At 33.7% G+C, this 15,322-nt stretch overlaps 1 protein-coding gene across 1 annotated transcript in view; it reads left to right on the forward strand.

Annotated features, from left to right (window-relative positions):
• Nucleotides 1-1,268: 1,268 nt before the first annotated feature.
• Nucleotides 1,269-15,322, forward strand: part of Ubr3 (Ubr3 ubiquitin ligase) — a 56,912-nt gene continuing 42,858 nt past the window's right edge. The window contains exons 1-6 of the mRNA XM_964327.5: nt 1,269-2,010; nt 11,557-11,770; nt 11,817-11,945; nt 12,002-12,612; nt 12,667-13,073; nt 13,130-13,285. Coding sequence (XP_969420.2) covers nt 1,782-2,010; nt 11,557-11,770; nt 11,817-11,945; nt 12,002-12,612; nt 12,667-13,073; nt 13,130-13,285 — 1,746 coding nt within the window. The 5' untranslated portion in view covers nt 1,269-1,781. The remainder of the gene's footprint in view (nt 2,011-11,556; nt 11,771-11,816; nt 11,946-12,001; nt 12,613-12,666; nt 13,074-13,129; nt 13,286-15,322) is intronic.

Here is a 15,322-nt window from a genome sequence, read left to right on the forward strand (position 1 = left end):
TTTGTTATTTGAAATATTTTTATGTCGTTTTCATTGTCCAATACATCGACTTAAAGTCCACAAACTAAAAATATATTCTCACTATAAATTACTAGAAATATTGGCGCTTATTTAAAGGCCGACTTACACAGGCCAAATATAAAAGAATTACACTAGAAAGTGGTTTTTATTAATGTGAACCGACAATAAAATGCTTCTATTTATTTGTAATATGCAGTGAAATATAAACGTAATTTAAAATTTATCAGAAAAAAGAGATAAAACCATAGTACAGACTGATTCAGAAATACTGAGTCTGTTGGCAACACTGGACTTACATTTTTAAGGATACCAATGGAGTACTCTTCCAGTTAACAACAATTTAACATTCTTGTTGTACGTCAAATAATTGTCAAGAAAAATCGAATTCGGTTACAGTGTTACAAATTACGAGCACAAATACTTTCAAATGTGTTGCCAACAGACTCAGTATTTCGGGATCAGTCTGTACTATCTTTTACTACTATCCATGGGGTCAAAGAGTACTTTGATTACTGTTCATAAGATTGCAGTGAAAAATCGTAAAAACTTAGACTCTTCTAAAGACTTAATACTCACAACTAATTTCTCCAAATCGCAAGAAATGAACTAAATAAATAAAAATTAATTTTTAGATCCATTAAATATATTCTTGTTAATGCGCCAATGCGTATTTATATAAGTTATATAAATACTATACATGTACTTCAGATTCCTATGCATACTAAGAGAACATTTCACACAATAATGTAATAATTATTATTAATGTAAATGGTAAATTAGCAGAATTTATCCAAGAAACGCAAATAAACGAACATCTAATAAAATTCTATTTAATGATTTTTTTTTTATTTTCTTCTTAGTGCTTCTTACAATTTCACAAATTATCGAAATCAATACTAAAACCCTCAAATGTCATTTTAGGTAACACATAGTTATATTCATATTTTTATTAAAATTTTAATGAATGGTACGACTTGCTTTATTTCCAGTCTAGTCTTGATATTGTTCTTACTCAGTTTTTTGCTGATGTTAGTTGCTTAAGGACTAATAGTTTTTTCAAAATAATAATTTACGGTTCTGTTATTTTAACCTTCGTATAGCTGACCGGTGTACCGTCTTGTGCGTTTCTGTCTACGACCTGTTTGGTAAGTGACCTTTTTTAGGCTCACAAGCTCCCCGTTTTTGTTGGTGTTGGTACCGCTGTTTTTAGTAATTTTTATTGTCAACAGGCTGGAATTCCGTTTAAAATCGGCGGAAATTTCGTTGTTGAGATGTTTGTGATTGCGCTGGGTGTAAAAATTTGGTTTTGCGTGCGTAATAATTGTTCCTCTTGGAGGATTTTGAGTTAAGGACGGCGTGCTGGTGGTTTTGGTGTCGTTATGTTGGTGTCAAGTTCAGGAAGGTGTCATGGTGGTCAAGCGTTAACCTCGCGCAACAAAATATTCTTATTCGCGTTGTGAATAGAGCTGTTTTTGGCGTGTTTTCAAAGTTCTATGACTGTTGGAAATATTTAGCATTTGTGTGACGACATACTCGTGCAAGTGAGACAACCTGAGCGAGGTCGCCTCGAGAATCACTCCGTTTCATTTTACGCGAGTTTCCAAGTTGTCCGGTTGCTAAATCCGTGTGAAACCGTGTTAGAAGTAAATCTGTTGATGGAGTTGACTCGCGGTCGTGCGCTAATGTCGCGAGTGAGCTGTGAAAAAGTGAAGTTGATGCGGCAGTGAAATTGCTGATGTGATGACAGTTTAGTGGCGAAAATGGCCTCAAGTTCTACTTTCGAGGCGAAAGTGCTGATGGCCAAAGGCAAGCGAGCAACGGCCGCTTACATCCACGCCGACTGCTCCAGCTCGCCGTGCCCCCAGCACCTCAACGCCGTCCTCGACAGCCTCCTCAACCCCGCGCGGTCCATCGACGAGTGGGAGACCATCGACTGGTGCAAATGGCTGATGGCCGGGGGTCGGACCCCCGACGAATTCGCCAACACAGGTATGACATTTAACGACAATGACTCAGGCGCCGCTTTTGGGGCCCGACCTTGGGCCACGTGATAAATACAGCCAACATCTGACATGTGTCATTTGGGGCTGCTGTGACAGCTCGAGCGAGAACTGCGAAACGGAACGAGTTATTAAAATTATTAATTGGCGATGCTCTGCAACCGTTCCTAATTGGCCAACTTGGCCATGAAAAAAGCCCTTCCAGGTAGACGCACCGCACTTCCAGGTAAAAACCGACACCAAACAGCCCGACACGGCCTCGATCAAGTTCACTTGCCAGAAAAAATTGAAAGTGCTCAGCTGTCATTTCACATGACATTTGTCGTTTGTTGCTGCTCGCTTTTTACTTATCTGTCACATTTTTTAAGTGTCATTGACCTCTCACACAGATGAATATATTGTTTATTTATTAAACCGGTGTGAAGGTTTCACCTTATTGAAAAATATTTATTTATGGGATTCGATCTTTTGTATTGGAGGATAAAGGATTTGTAAATGTTGCTCGTCTCAAAAATTCAAAGTTAATGCCATTTCCGGTGAAATTACGTCCACGAAAAATACACATTGTGGTGCAATAAAATGAAATTTTAATTTGATTATTGCTCAATTTTTTCTGTTACATTTTAATTAATTTTAACCTTCCTTTGCTGTTTCTATTTCATTTTAATTTTATTTAATTGAATAGAAATGAGAAAATGCGTTCTGCAGAAACCACCAACCTCATTTTTTGTTTTCGTGATGTCACGTTGAGAAGTAAAATAATACATTCTTTAAAGCACAAAAGGTTTTTGATGTTTTCTCCAATTTTTTAAATAAAATGGTGGTTTTGTAAATATTTTGGAGTTTAGAATTAAATTATCATTGTTGGGTTACTTTAATTATACAGGGTGTCTCAAAATTGTCGAATTCCGATTCCAGAGCATTGTAGAGAAACGTTTTAGTAGTCCAAACAGAACAAAAAATTATGATTTAGGGCTTCTCCACATAGCTGGAAAAATTCTAAACGAAACTATGGAAAAATGTTGATAAGACACAAAATGATATCTAAAAAAGAATTTAGTGAATATATACATAAAATCCACCGATAAAATGTAAAAATGTTAATACAGGCTGTCTCAAAAATTCAAGATTGGGGAATTCCGGGTTCATGACATTGAAGAGAATTGCTTCAGTAGTCCAAATATAAAAAAAAATAAAGATTCGGGGCTTCCCCACAAAGATACATTGGTTTGAAGATCACTCTTTGAACTGCGTTTTCTTCAAATGCAGCCTAAAAGTTTCAGTGTTTCTTCTTATTTATGGTGAAAATGATTGTGGAGAATAATAATGTAAAAAACTTCTCAAAAATTTTCTTTATTTTGGCTTAATTTGCCTGTTTATTTTTTGAGATCTTTTTACTCTAAAATGAAGCTAATTTTTTGAGAATTTGTTTTACATTATTATTTTACACAATCATCTACATTATAAATAACAATAAACACTGAATTTTTTAGTCTGTATTTGAAAAAAAGCTATTCAAAGTGCACCTGGAGTCCGTTTTCAAACCTATGTATTTTTGTGGGGAAGTCCCGAATCTTCATTTTGTTTCTACATTTGGTCTATTGGAGTGATTCTTTACGACACTCTGAACCCGGAATTCATAGATTTTTTTTAAACGGAAGTATCAAATAGTTTAATGTTGCACCATGCACTAGCACATTAATTCATAGTAATTTCAATGCTATTATGAAATTAGTCCAAGTTTAGTTAGTCATTTTGAGAAAAATGTAGAAACGTATGCTATAAAATCTTCTCTTTGAAATGCAGTAATTGGCTTTAGAATATACTGGTTTATTTTAATGTTACATTGTGAACATTTTTTCAGTTCGCTAATGAGATAAGTCCACCAATCGTTTTTTCTCTACAAGTATGACGTTTTATTTTAAGTGTTTTCTATTAATTTGAAGACAATATTTTTAAAGGGGTGGTTTTTATTAAACAAAAATGTTAAAATAGTGGTTCGTCCTGGCTCTTAGGTTTAAAGGTGTTTCCATTTAAAAACAACATTTAAGAAATATATAATGTTTGCATCACTCTAAAAAATTTCATTAATTTTTGATCACCTCCTGATGAAGGAAGTATAAAAAAATAAAAATAAATGAAAGGTTGATACCCCTAATGTCTAGAAAGCTGACTTTGTAAGTGTAGAAAATAATCTAGTATTTTCAAATTTAGGGCTTACAGAAAACCTTACACTTCTTTATTTTGTGATTCCGGAAAAAATGCTGTAGTAACACTGAATGGACATAATTTTAACGGGTTAAAAATTATTGAGCTTTTAATTTGAAAAAAAACTTACATTTATTTACGTCTTAGTACTAACATATTCAAAGAAATATAACCCTATACTGCATTCTTTTCATTTGCGTTTTATTTGTTGTTGTGTAGTTTATGTTGTCTTTTAGTTATTTAGTTATTAAAAACCATGCAGATTTGCAAAATATCAGCCAACTTTGGATGTGCATAACTCAAAACTCGTCTAATGGATTTATTTCGTTATACATGGTGATTCAAAAGTAGGTACCGTACAATCTCTCGGTTGCTGATGAAGGGCTTCAAACTGAATTAAAAATTCCTATGAAAAAAATGTTTGAGCCTACTTCTTACGAGACGTAGCTTTTCAAATGATTATATAATACAGTTTTTTGAAAAATTAGCTTTTGGAGTAAAAAAATGTTAAATTGTTATAATTTTCTTAAAAATGAAACAGAAAATTACAAAAATTTAAGATTTTTTTACTTCAAAATAAAGCTAATTTTTTGAGAAAATGTTTTACATAACAATAAACATTGAAACTTTTACCCTACGTTTGAAGAAAACGCAATTCAAAGAGTGATTTTTAAAACAGTGTCTCTTTGTGAGAAAGCCCCGATTTTTATTTATTTTTTTCTATATTTGGACTACTGAAGTAATTCTCTACAATGCTCTAAACTCGGAATTCGTCAATTTTAAAACAGCCTGTAGTACTAAACACCTCAATTATTAAATGAGTGTAGTGTATAATGTAGGCCATATTATAGGAGGGTTGTTTAAAATAAAACACGAGTGAGTGTTGTAATTATTCGTGTGTCCATTATTCACGAATTGAATACTACATTTTATCCACGACTGTATTGTATAATAACTTTAGTTTAATGTTTTATTATTGTTCAGTTAAAACGTTTTTCGTCTAAGAAGGTATCGATGTTATCAAAGAAACAAATTTGTTTTCCTCAAAAATAAATTAAAACGTCATAAAAGTGTTTAGTGTCTAGAAGCTAATTTTGATCGAGAATGGATACAGAAAAGAATATGCAGTGTACTCATCTGAGAATTATTATAAACGCAACTAAGGTAGTTTTATTAGAACTCCTACCTGAAAAATCCAGGAAGAATTATGAAAATTTGTGAAAACGTCTAAGAAGATATAAACTGCAGTTATAGGGAAATGGTAAAAAAAGTTGTCAATAGACGCCTGTAAAAAATTTTCTCTATGACATTTGATGACGAAAACACTGAATCAGTGACAAATTCCATCGAGAACGCACTCTCTGTAAATGTTGAGACGAAAAGTGTGAAAGCAGAAGTGTCATAAGACCACCGTTTTAACATTGATTAACATTCTTCAATTTTTAGCAGGAAAGTGACGAAAGTGCGAACTAATCATGAACGAGACAGAAAGCAATCAATAAGAGAGTCTGGTTGTATTGGATTTGGTGAAGGAATTGAGAAAAATGCCAATTTTGAAACCAAGATAAAGAAGAATGTAGAATTTCCTCTAATTTTGAACTGCTTCCCACATTTTTTCACCAAAATTTTGTTTAAATATGAACAGAGTTTAGAAAAGGTGTACCACTTCCGGTACCAAATCGAAATGAGTATTCCAAAAATGCAACCAGTAATTCAAACCATATGTGTCTTTCACGTAATTGCCGACAAATCAAGCGACCCACGGAAGTACCGTCATTTGTTTTCCGGATTGTTGCCGTAGTTTGGGAACGATTGAATGAACATTACCGTTGTTGTACAATTTTGTGTAAAATTGATTCGGTTTTATTTATATTTTATTAAAAATATTGATTAAGGTTATAATTTTTATTTCCCCACTCTACACAGCTTGCGTGTAACCGTTGTCTGTTGAGTTTCACGAAAGGAAAATTACAAACAAGACATGAAAAGTTCAGTGACGAAATGATTTTCTAACGATATGGAGGTTAAAAATGATTTGTTTGGTCAATTTTTTTGGCGTCAGAAAACAAACAAGTGAAAATGATGATGATGATGAATTAGGCGAGTCACAGCGAGTTACTTCCCAAAAAATAATTTCAACCGGTCTCGAGTCCATGATCAGGCCATCGTCATCCGACTCCAGCAGGTTTCATAGAATTACACAAACCATTATCGAGCTCGGCTGGTTCTCCACGCAACAAAAATGGTTTTTAATATCGAATATCAAAGAAAACTGTCAACAAAACAACCTTCTAAACCTCTCGAATTCCAATAAAGGTCGTGGTGCGATTTATGGCAAAGAGCAGCAAAAACTGGCGAAATTTTGTCGTCCAGAGGACTGGTTTCAGGGGTTTGTTGCGGATTTTTTCTTTGAAGTAATATTAAGAAAAAATAGAAATGTCAAGGCCGTCCAGCAAGTTCAAAGCGCGCACTGTGTATGTCAAGGTGTTGGTGATAACAACAAACAGCTCGATCGAGAAAATTCATTTCGATGCGAAGGAAGTGGCCAATCACGTTACGCATATGATTCGTTAAATCGTATCATTAGGCGTATGAATCTGGAATTTAAAATTAAAAGCTGCACTTGTTGGATAATTGGCCGAAAACCTGAAATCCAAGAGCAAAAACGTCTAATTACCTTATCAGATTGTGCGAGCATTGTCTTCGCGTGATTCCAATTAAACGCGAAAAGAGGCACGAACAAAGAAATACACACATACACGAATTTTTCTACAACCGAACGAATGTCTATCGGTGTTAATTCAATAAGCGGTTATTAGATAACGAGCATTTATGCAATAAGTGGAAAAATGAAGGCCGCTATCGTACGATTGTGCCGATGAGGCGGAGCCCAGCTAAAAAAATGTTCAGTTTATTTTTTTTCTAAATTGGAATAAATTATTGCGTTGGTTAAACGGTCCCGCCAGACGTGACATTGCGATTTTAAATGTCGATTAATTACTCCTCATTTCTAATTCCATTGATTACAATAAGTGGCACAATTTTTTCTTTTGGCAAATAACGTTACAAATAATTATGTAAATACATTCTTCTACGTGCCAAAAATTCGCGTCTGGGTCGCAAACGAGGTTAGATCGTTAATTTTACGCCAAACGAGTGGATTTGTCTCGATTTGAAGGATTCGTTATCGCAAAGATGGTCAGATCTGGGTGTGTTAATTTTTGATTTGTTGGATCACCTCGAGGTCTTTACCATATTTGGTTCATTAAAATAATGTTTTTTGTGGTGGCCGCCTACCACTTTCTAAATTTATGTCTGCGAAATTTTATTTGTGGATATCCGGTCGCGTTGGCTCGCTTTTGCATACACACACACATATGCACACGTAATTAGAAAAATTTTTTAGGGCATAAACAATAATAAATATTTTGGATGTGAACGAGAAACGTGACCTTTGTGTTGCTAGTCTCGATAAGATAAAATCGCGAGATTTGGGTCAATGTTTGTCTCGGTTTGTGTTTTATTTTATTAGATTCGTTGGGAATTTTGTTAATTAAAATTGGATGTTCAAACGAAAGAAGTAAGAAATTTCGGAGGTCGTTGGCACGAAAGCGTCGCCGGTGACGGGAATTCTTGTATAGCGAAAACGGACGATTCTTCAGACAGAAGTTGGTAGAAGACGTCACGTTATTGAATTAAATTCGGTAATTAATCGATGCGATTTCGTATGCCGGTCATTGCGAACGTTTCAAGGAAATTCCGATAAGAATTTCGATAAAAAAATATTGAATTAGGTGCGCTATGAGGAAGAAAAGGACATTTTTCCAATTCCTGTTAATAAAATGGACATTTTATTAAATTAATCGTGAATTAAATTTAAATTGCGTGTAAATGTTTTAAAACGGCTTTAGATAATGATTGTATAAAATGAGCAATTTGGAAAAAATATTGTACAAATAAAGAAATTTTATCCACTCAAAAGCATTATTTTTTCGTGGATAAAATTCGTCTTTATTCACGTACACCATGAATTTCACACTTTTAAAGTGTGAAAAGGAGTTCCAGGAGTGACAGCAATTTTTCTAAAGAAGTTGGTAAAAGACGTCAAGTGTACATTTTTCCAATTTTTATTAATCAAATGCTCATTTTATTATATTAAAAACGCTGAATTAATCGCGAATTAAAATTAAATTGGGATTAAAAGTTCTATAAACGACCCTAGGTAATGATTATAATAAAAAGAGCAATTTGTTAATAGGAACTGGAAAAAGTATTGTATGATACACATGAATAAACAACTTTTGTCATCTCAAAACATTAATGCACGAGGCGAAGACGAGTGCCGCTAAACTATTTTTTGTATTTCACACTTTTAAATGTAATGACAGGAATTTTTCTATAAAATTGGTAAAAGACGTCAATTGAAATAAATTTTCGTATGACGGTCATTGAAAACGTTTCGAGGAAATTTCGATAAGAATTTCATTAAAAAATGTTTGGATTATTTGCGCTATGAGGAAGAAAAGAACAATTTGTTAATATGAATTGGATAAAATATTGAATGATACACGTAAGTAAAGAAATTTTATCCATTCAAAAACATTATAGCACGAGGCGAAGACGAGTGCCGCTAAACTATTTTTTCGCGGATCAAATTTGTCTTTTTCACTTTCATCATAAAGAGCTATTTCACACTTCTAAACGTAATAACAGGAATTTTTCTATCGAAGTTGGTAAAAGACGTCAATTGATAAAATTTTCGTATGTCGGTCATTGGAAACGTTTCGAGGAACTTTAGATAAGAGTTTCATTTGAAATTTTTTGAATTAGGTGCGCTACGAGGAAGAGAAGAACATTTTTCTAACTCCTATTAGTTAATAAAATGCTCATTTTATTGTATTAAAAACGCCGATTAATTGCGAATTAAAATTGAATTACGATTAAACGTTTTAAAAACGGTCCTAGATAATAATTGTATAAAATGAGCAATTTGTTAATAGGAATTAAAAAAAATATTGTATGATACACGTAAATAAAGAAATTTTATCCACTAAAAAATATTAATTTTTTCTTACATCATAAATAGCTATTTCACTCTTTTAAATGTAACGACAGAAATTTTTCCATAGAAGTTGATAAGAGGCGTCAATTGAATTAAATTTTCATGTCGGTCACTGGGAATGTTTCAAGGAAAATCCGATAAAAATTTCGATAAAAAAATATTGAATCAGTTGCACGTGAATACACGTGAATAAAGAAATTTTATCTACTCAAAAACATTATTGCACGAGGCGAAGACGAGTGACGCTAAACTATTTTCTGTGGATAAATTAATTCGTTTTTATTCACTTACACCATAAATAGCTATTTTACACTTTTAAAAGTCGTAACAGGAATTTTTCTATAGAATTCGGTAAAAGACGCCAATTGAATTAAATTTTAGGATGCCAGTTATTGGGAATGTTTCGAGAAAAATCCGATAAGAATTTCGATAAAAAAATATTGAATTAGCTGCGCTATGAGGAAGACAAGGACATTTTTTCAATTTCTATGAATAAATTGCTTATTTTATTATATTTGTTAATAGGAATAGGAAAAAATATTGTACGATATACGTGAATCAATAAATTTTATCTTCTCAAAAACATTATATCATAAAGCGAAGACGAGTGACGCTAAACAATTTTTTTTTTAATAAAATTTGTTTATATCCACTTACACCATAATTAGCTATTTCACACTTTTAAATGTAACGACAGGAATTTTTCTATAGAAGTTGATAAAAGACGTCAGTTGAATTAAAATTTCATGTGTCGGTCAATGGGATTTTCGGGGAAAATCCGATAAGAATTTCGATAAAAAAATATTGAATTTGGTGTGCTATGAAGAAGAGACTATTTTTCCAATTTCTATTAAAAGCGCCGAATTGATCGGAAATTAAAATTAAAGTGCGATTAAACATTCTAAAAATGGCCTTAATAATAATTATATATGAGCTATTTATTAATAAGAATTGGAAAAAATTTTATCCTCTCGCACGTGGCGAAGACGTGTGCCGCTAAATTATTTTTTCGTGGATAAAATTCGTCTTTACTACTTACACCATAAATAGCTATTTCACACTTTTAAATTTATTGACATTAATTTAATTTAATTTAATTAAGAATTTTGATAAAAAAATATTGAATTAGGTGTGATACGACGAAAGAAAACATTTTCACACTTTTAAACGTAATGATTCGAAACATTGCTTTGTAAACAAACTAATGAAGAAATTATTGCCTGTGGGCGTTGGGTAAAAGTTTGCATTACACTGTTACATTTTTTAGTTTGAATTTGTTTTTTGCAATCAATGAAAGAGTGCGTAGGTATTGTGTGTAAATACCAATTTATTTGTTTAATCTAAATCGAGGTCTTTGATTTGATAGAGAGCATTAACCTGTCTTTTTTTTTGTTTATCATTTGCACCCTTATGTCTTTATTCACTTTGAGAAAATTTAAACAAATAATCCGTCAGACGTATTATTTTGAATTTTTCCATTCAGTGAACTGCACAAGAATATGTGAGCAACCTGGCGGAGTCGATAAGACTATAATATAACGCATAGGATGTTGTTAATTATCTATGACCGAGTCATTAGTTGAAATTGTTATTGTTGTAGTAGAAGCGTATTTTTTACCAAGAAGGTTTCAAGATTTATGTCGAAAAAATTGCACTTAATTAGCGACATTTAAAGTTGGTGGGCCACAATGACCGAATAATTCGACACTTCCTGCCGAAAAAACTCCACTTGGAATAATTGTCGCAATTTTGAAAAATTTGTGAGAAACGCGCAAATGTATCAGATTTTTTTACACTTTCCATTACTGTAGCAATTAGACGCGTTCTGGTTGACTTGTTTCCTCTTTTCACTACAATTCTATTAAGTGCTTTTGTTTCAAGCTCCAAGTTGAAAGGTTAAGTGAAAATTGATTAATTTCATTAAAAGTGGCCAATTTTTTTAATTAAGACCTTGCTGCATCCAGTGCGACTAATTGGTAATTGTGCGCTAAGGGTTTAATTAATTAATCAATTGCAGCGCGATTTTACACAATACACACAATTTTTATTCTACTTTTACATATTTATAAACCAATAAACGTTTTTATGGTCCAGTTAATTTAATAATTTCTATTCAAAAATTGAAATATAAATTACCGGTTTCTGCATATTCATGAATTTATGTGATCATGGCTATTATGAACAAATCAAATAGCAGACATTATGAATCATATAAACTTGAAAAGAAAATTAACATTAAAGGTTGATTGGAAAATTTGTCCCCAGTTCGAGCGTACGACAACCAAACGACCTGTGGCCTCGTCTGGACGCCCAACTTTGTGGCCTATCGATGTCGCACCTGCGGCATATCACCCTGTATGTCGCTATGTACCGACTGTTTCAAAAAAGGCAACCATCAGCGACACGACTTCAACATGTTTCTGAGTCAAGCGGGCGGTGCGTGCGATTGTGGCGACACCTCGGTCATGAAGGAGACAGGGTATTGAAAAATTCAAAAAATACATTTTTTGAGCGAATTTTTGCAGGTTTTGCGATCAACACGGCCCTGACAAATCGGCAAATAAGGGTAAAGCACCGAACGATCTGATGTGTGTCGCTGAGGCGATGATGCCCCGGATTATTTTTCGGTTTCTTTTACATTTGAGGGAGAACTGGTGAGTGTTTTTGTGTGTGGTTTTGATTTGATGACTTCATTGAATCATGATTTCAGTCATATGAAAGGTCCAATCCAGGACGCGGATGGTTTTATTACCATGTTGGTGGATTTTAACAACATGGGGGCGCTGATGCGACGCGTGATGACATCAGCATTGACCAATCCGCAGAAATATCGCGACTTGAACGAAATCCCCCAAAATTGCGATTCGGAATATGCCGCCTATCTCACCGAATCGAAACGAATCTACGAAGAAGCGTTGGCTTCGTTAGCCAATCCGGAACCGTTAGAAGAGTATAAAGACTGTCCTTCGCTCCAGAGGAATTTGGCGCATAAGACGTTCCTCGAAGAACTTGTTTTCTGGACTGTTATGTTTGAATTTCCCGAAAAAGTCGTCTGTTTGCTCTTGAATATGTTACCGGACCCGGATTACAAGGAGGCTTTGATGCGCGCAATTGTTTTACACTATAGTCGCATTTCGATGATGTTGGAACGGACGAATGATCCCGAAAACGTCAGTAATCGAGTCGTTCACGCTAGCGTGCAATTATTCTCGAATGAAAGTCTCGCGTTGCGTATGACCGAACAATTGAATCTCTTACACGTGATGGTGGTGAGTTTGAGGTACATGATGAGTAAGATTTTGGTCGAGAATAGTCTCCACGGTGAGTTTTTCTTTTATTGTGATTTAATTTCATTTTGATTGTTGTTTGTTTTAGCCCCCGAAAATAATTTCCATTACGTGGTCGATTGCAGCAAGCGTGTCATGACGGATCATTGCTATTGGCCATTAGTTAGCGATTTAAACAATGTGCTGTCGCACCGTCCTGTCGCGCTTAAATTCATGTCCGATGATATGCTGATCAAGATGTGGTTTGGTTTCTTGGGCATGTTTCAAGGCATGAATGTCAATCAACGTGAAACTAAAGAACACGTTAAATTTGAACCTAATACTTATTTCGCGGCGTTTAGTGCCGAACTGGAAGCTAGTGCTTATCCAATGTGGGCGCTAGTGTCGCATTTGACGGATGCGAGTACGGCCGATTTGACACGAAAAGTGCTTTCGGCCTGTTTGAGGGAATTGAGGAGTTGGCTCGAAGCGATCAATTTTACTTGTTTAAATATGGTAAATTTTTGTTTTTTTTTTTGAGTAGGGTTTGTGTACATTGTTGTTTTTTGTAGAACGATAATCTACAAGTGTCGTTTCATTTGCCACTTCATCGCTACTTTTCGGTTTTTTTGTGTCAAGCTGTTGCCAAACAGGGGATTACCTTGGATGAGGTTTTGCCATCGAATGAGGACCTGATGGTTATGATTATGCATCCACTGAGGGTTCAGGTGAGTGTATACATTATTTTTTACGAATCAATACCGAAATTTTTCTTTAAACTTTGTTATTTTGGCTGAGCGTCTGAGTTAAATTAACTATGGCTTTTTTACGAGCTTAAGATGAACCGAGCCAAAAAATGGGTGAAAAATAATAAAATTTATACCTGCTGGAGGTGCTTTAAGACAATTATTTTGAGGAATTTTGACGAAGATGAGGTGGAAATTCGATACTATGTTTTTTCTTGCATTGAGTACGTTTTTTAGCTGATAACTTTGACGCGAGAGGTTAAACTGGTTTAAGAGTGTGATTTGCATTTCTTTTTATGTGTAGAAAGTTTTTCCTCGGACATGCCATTATTTTGTTTAGAAATAGGCCTTTTTTGAGGGCTTGAGCTCGTTTTTTGTGGGGGTTTTGGTAAACAGGACCGAAAACTTACCATTTTATTTAGCAATAAGACATTTGTTCTTTTGGAGCGTTTGTGGACAGGGCTTTAACGACTAACAAGAAATAAATACTACTTCTTGTTATGCAAAAACTAATTTTTATAGCGTAGACGATCTAATTTTAAATGCGCAGAACACTCTGTGGCAGGAAAACGCCAAATTAAATAAAATATTTTTCAAATTATCCTAATTAATTTTCCGTACTGCCTGTTTTTAAATGAGAATTATTAAATTAAAATAATAAGAACTTGTGCCTGTCAGTTTCTAACCATTAATTCATTTTATGAAAATTGTTGCGTTAGAGGTTAGAGAATTACGAGTACTTCTTACACTACTTAGGGATGATAAGCGGAAGAAAATATAAATAAAATTCACTTACCTTATGGCATCTACTCTTGTTTCCTCATCTTCATAAACGGACCTACTGTAATTAAAAGAAACGAGATCAATATGTGATTTTTAGTTAAAGATATTAGAAGTTTAATTTTTCTGATTAAAAATTGTGAACTAACCCTTTAATCCGGATTATTCTTGCATTTCTCGCCGTAGATCCATTCCTTTAAAAAATCGGACGAATGTCTATTAAGCACTCAAAAATAAACAACACACACTGGTCACTGATGATTGTTGTCGAAAATTTTAATTAGCGAGTTGTTGATCTTTATTTTGTTTAATGTAACAAGCCGTCCGTTTGCGGGAACGACGAGTGACAAACTGAGTAAAATTAAACGGAATATTATGATAAATCGTCATTAACAAAAAATATAATCCGTTTAGTTGAGTAATCGTATTTGCTGCGAAAGTGTGGACAAAGAGGTTTATCTAATTACGAGATTACTTAACATTTGGTTTGGAAAATATACAGAGAGGTACATTTTTGATGTCCATGTTCAGGTTTTCTGAAACACCTTTTCTAGCTCAGATTTTGAGAAAATAATTTTGGTTGAAATCGCATTGCGCGATTGACATTTTAGCGAAATTTTCAAAATTTGTATCTTCTTTATTCGCGTGAACGGTACACTTTTAAGATGAAGACGTTACAAGGCACTCTTTTGTGTTGAATTTAGCTGGATAATGCCAATTTTTTCAGTTATTTGTTTCATTCTTATAGGACTAAGTTGTACTTTAATGAAAAGCTTATTTTTTTTTAAATGTCATAGCTACTTCAAGATTTATGTATTTAAATGAATGTTATTGTATGTTTCATTTTCAATTTGTATGTATTTATTTAACACAATGTTTTGGAAGGTTCAACAAATCAATCAATAAATTCAGTAACTCTTCTTCACAAAAACAAAAATTGTGATAATAACAAATGGGTGAATAAACAAAGAAATGATTATACAGCGTGCTCAAAAACTGGCGCACCAACTCAATGGTGTGTGGTAGAGAGCTGGTTACATATAAAGGTACAAATAGTAAAAAAATTCTTTGTATTAAAGTTATTGATAAATAACTAATTTTAGATAAATGATATGTGGCAACGTTGTCTAACAGTCGGGAATGTAATAGAATTCGGAAGTAAAATTACCGTTGGGGGGCGCCACTGAGCTAGGTCGAAAACAGTAACCATAAATGGCGGGAAAATGTTTATTCGGATAT

The sequence above is a fragment of the Tribolium castaneum genome, chromosome 6 (assembly GCF_031307605.1).
Source record: "Tribolium castaneum strain GA2 chromosome 6, icTriCast1.1, whole genome shotgun sequence".
Classification (NCBI taxonomy): Eukaryota; Metazoa; Arthropoda; class Insecta; order Coleoptera; family Tenebrionidae; genus Tribolium; species Tribolium castaneum.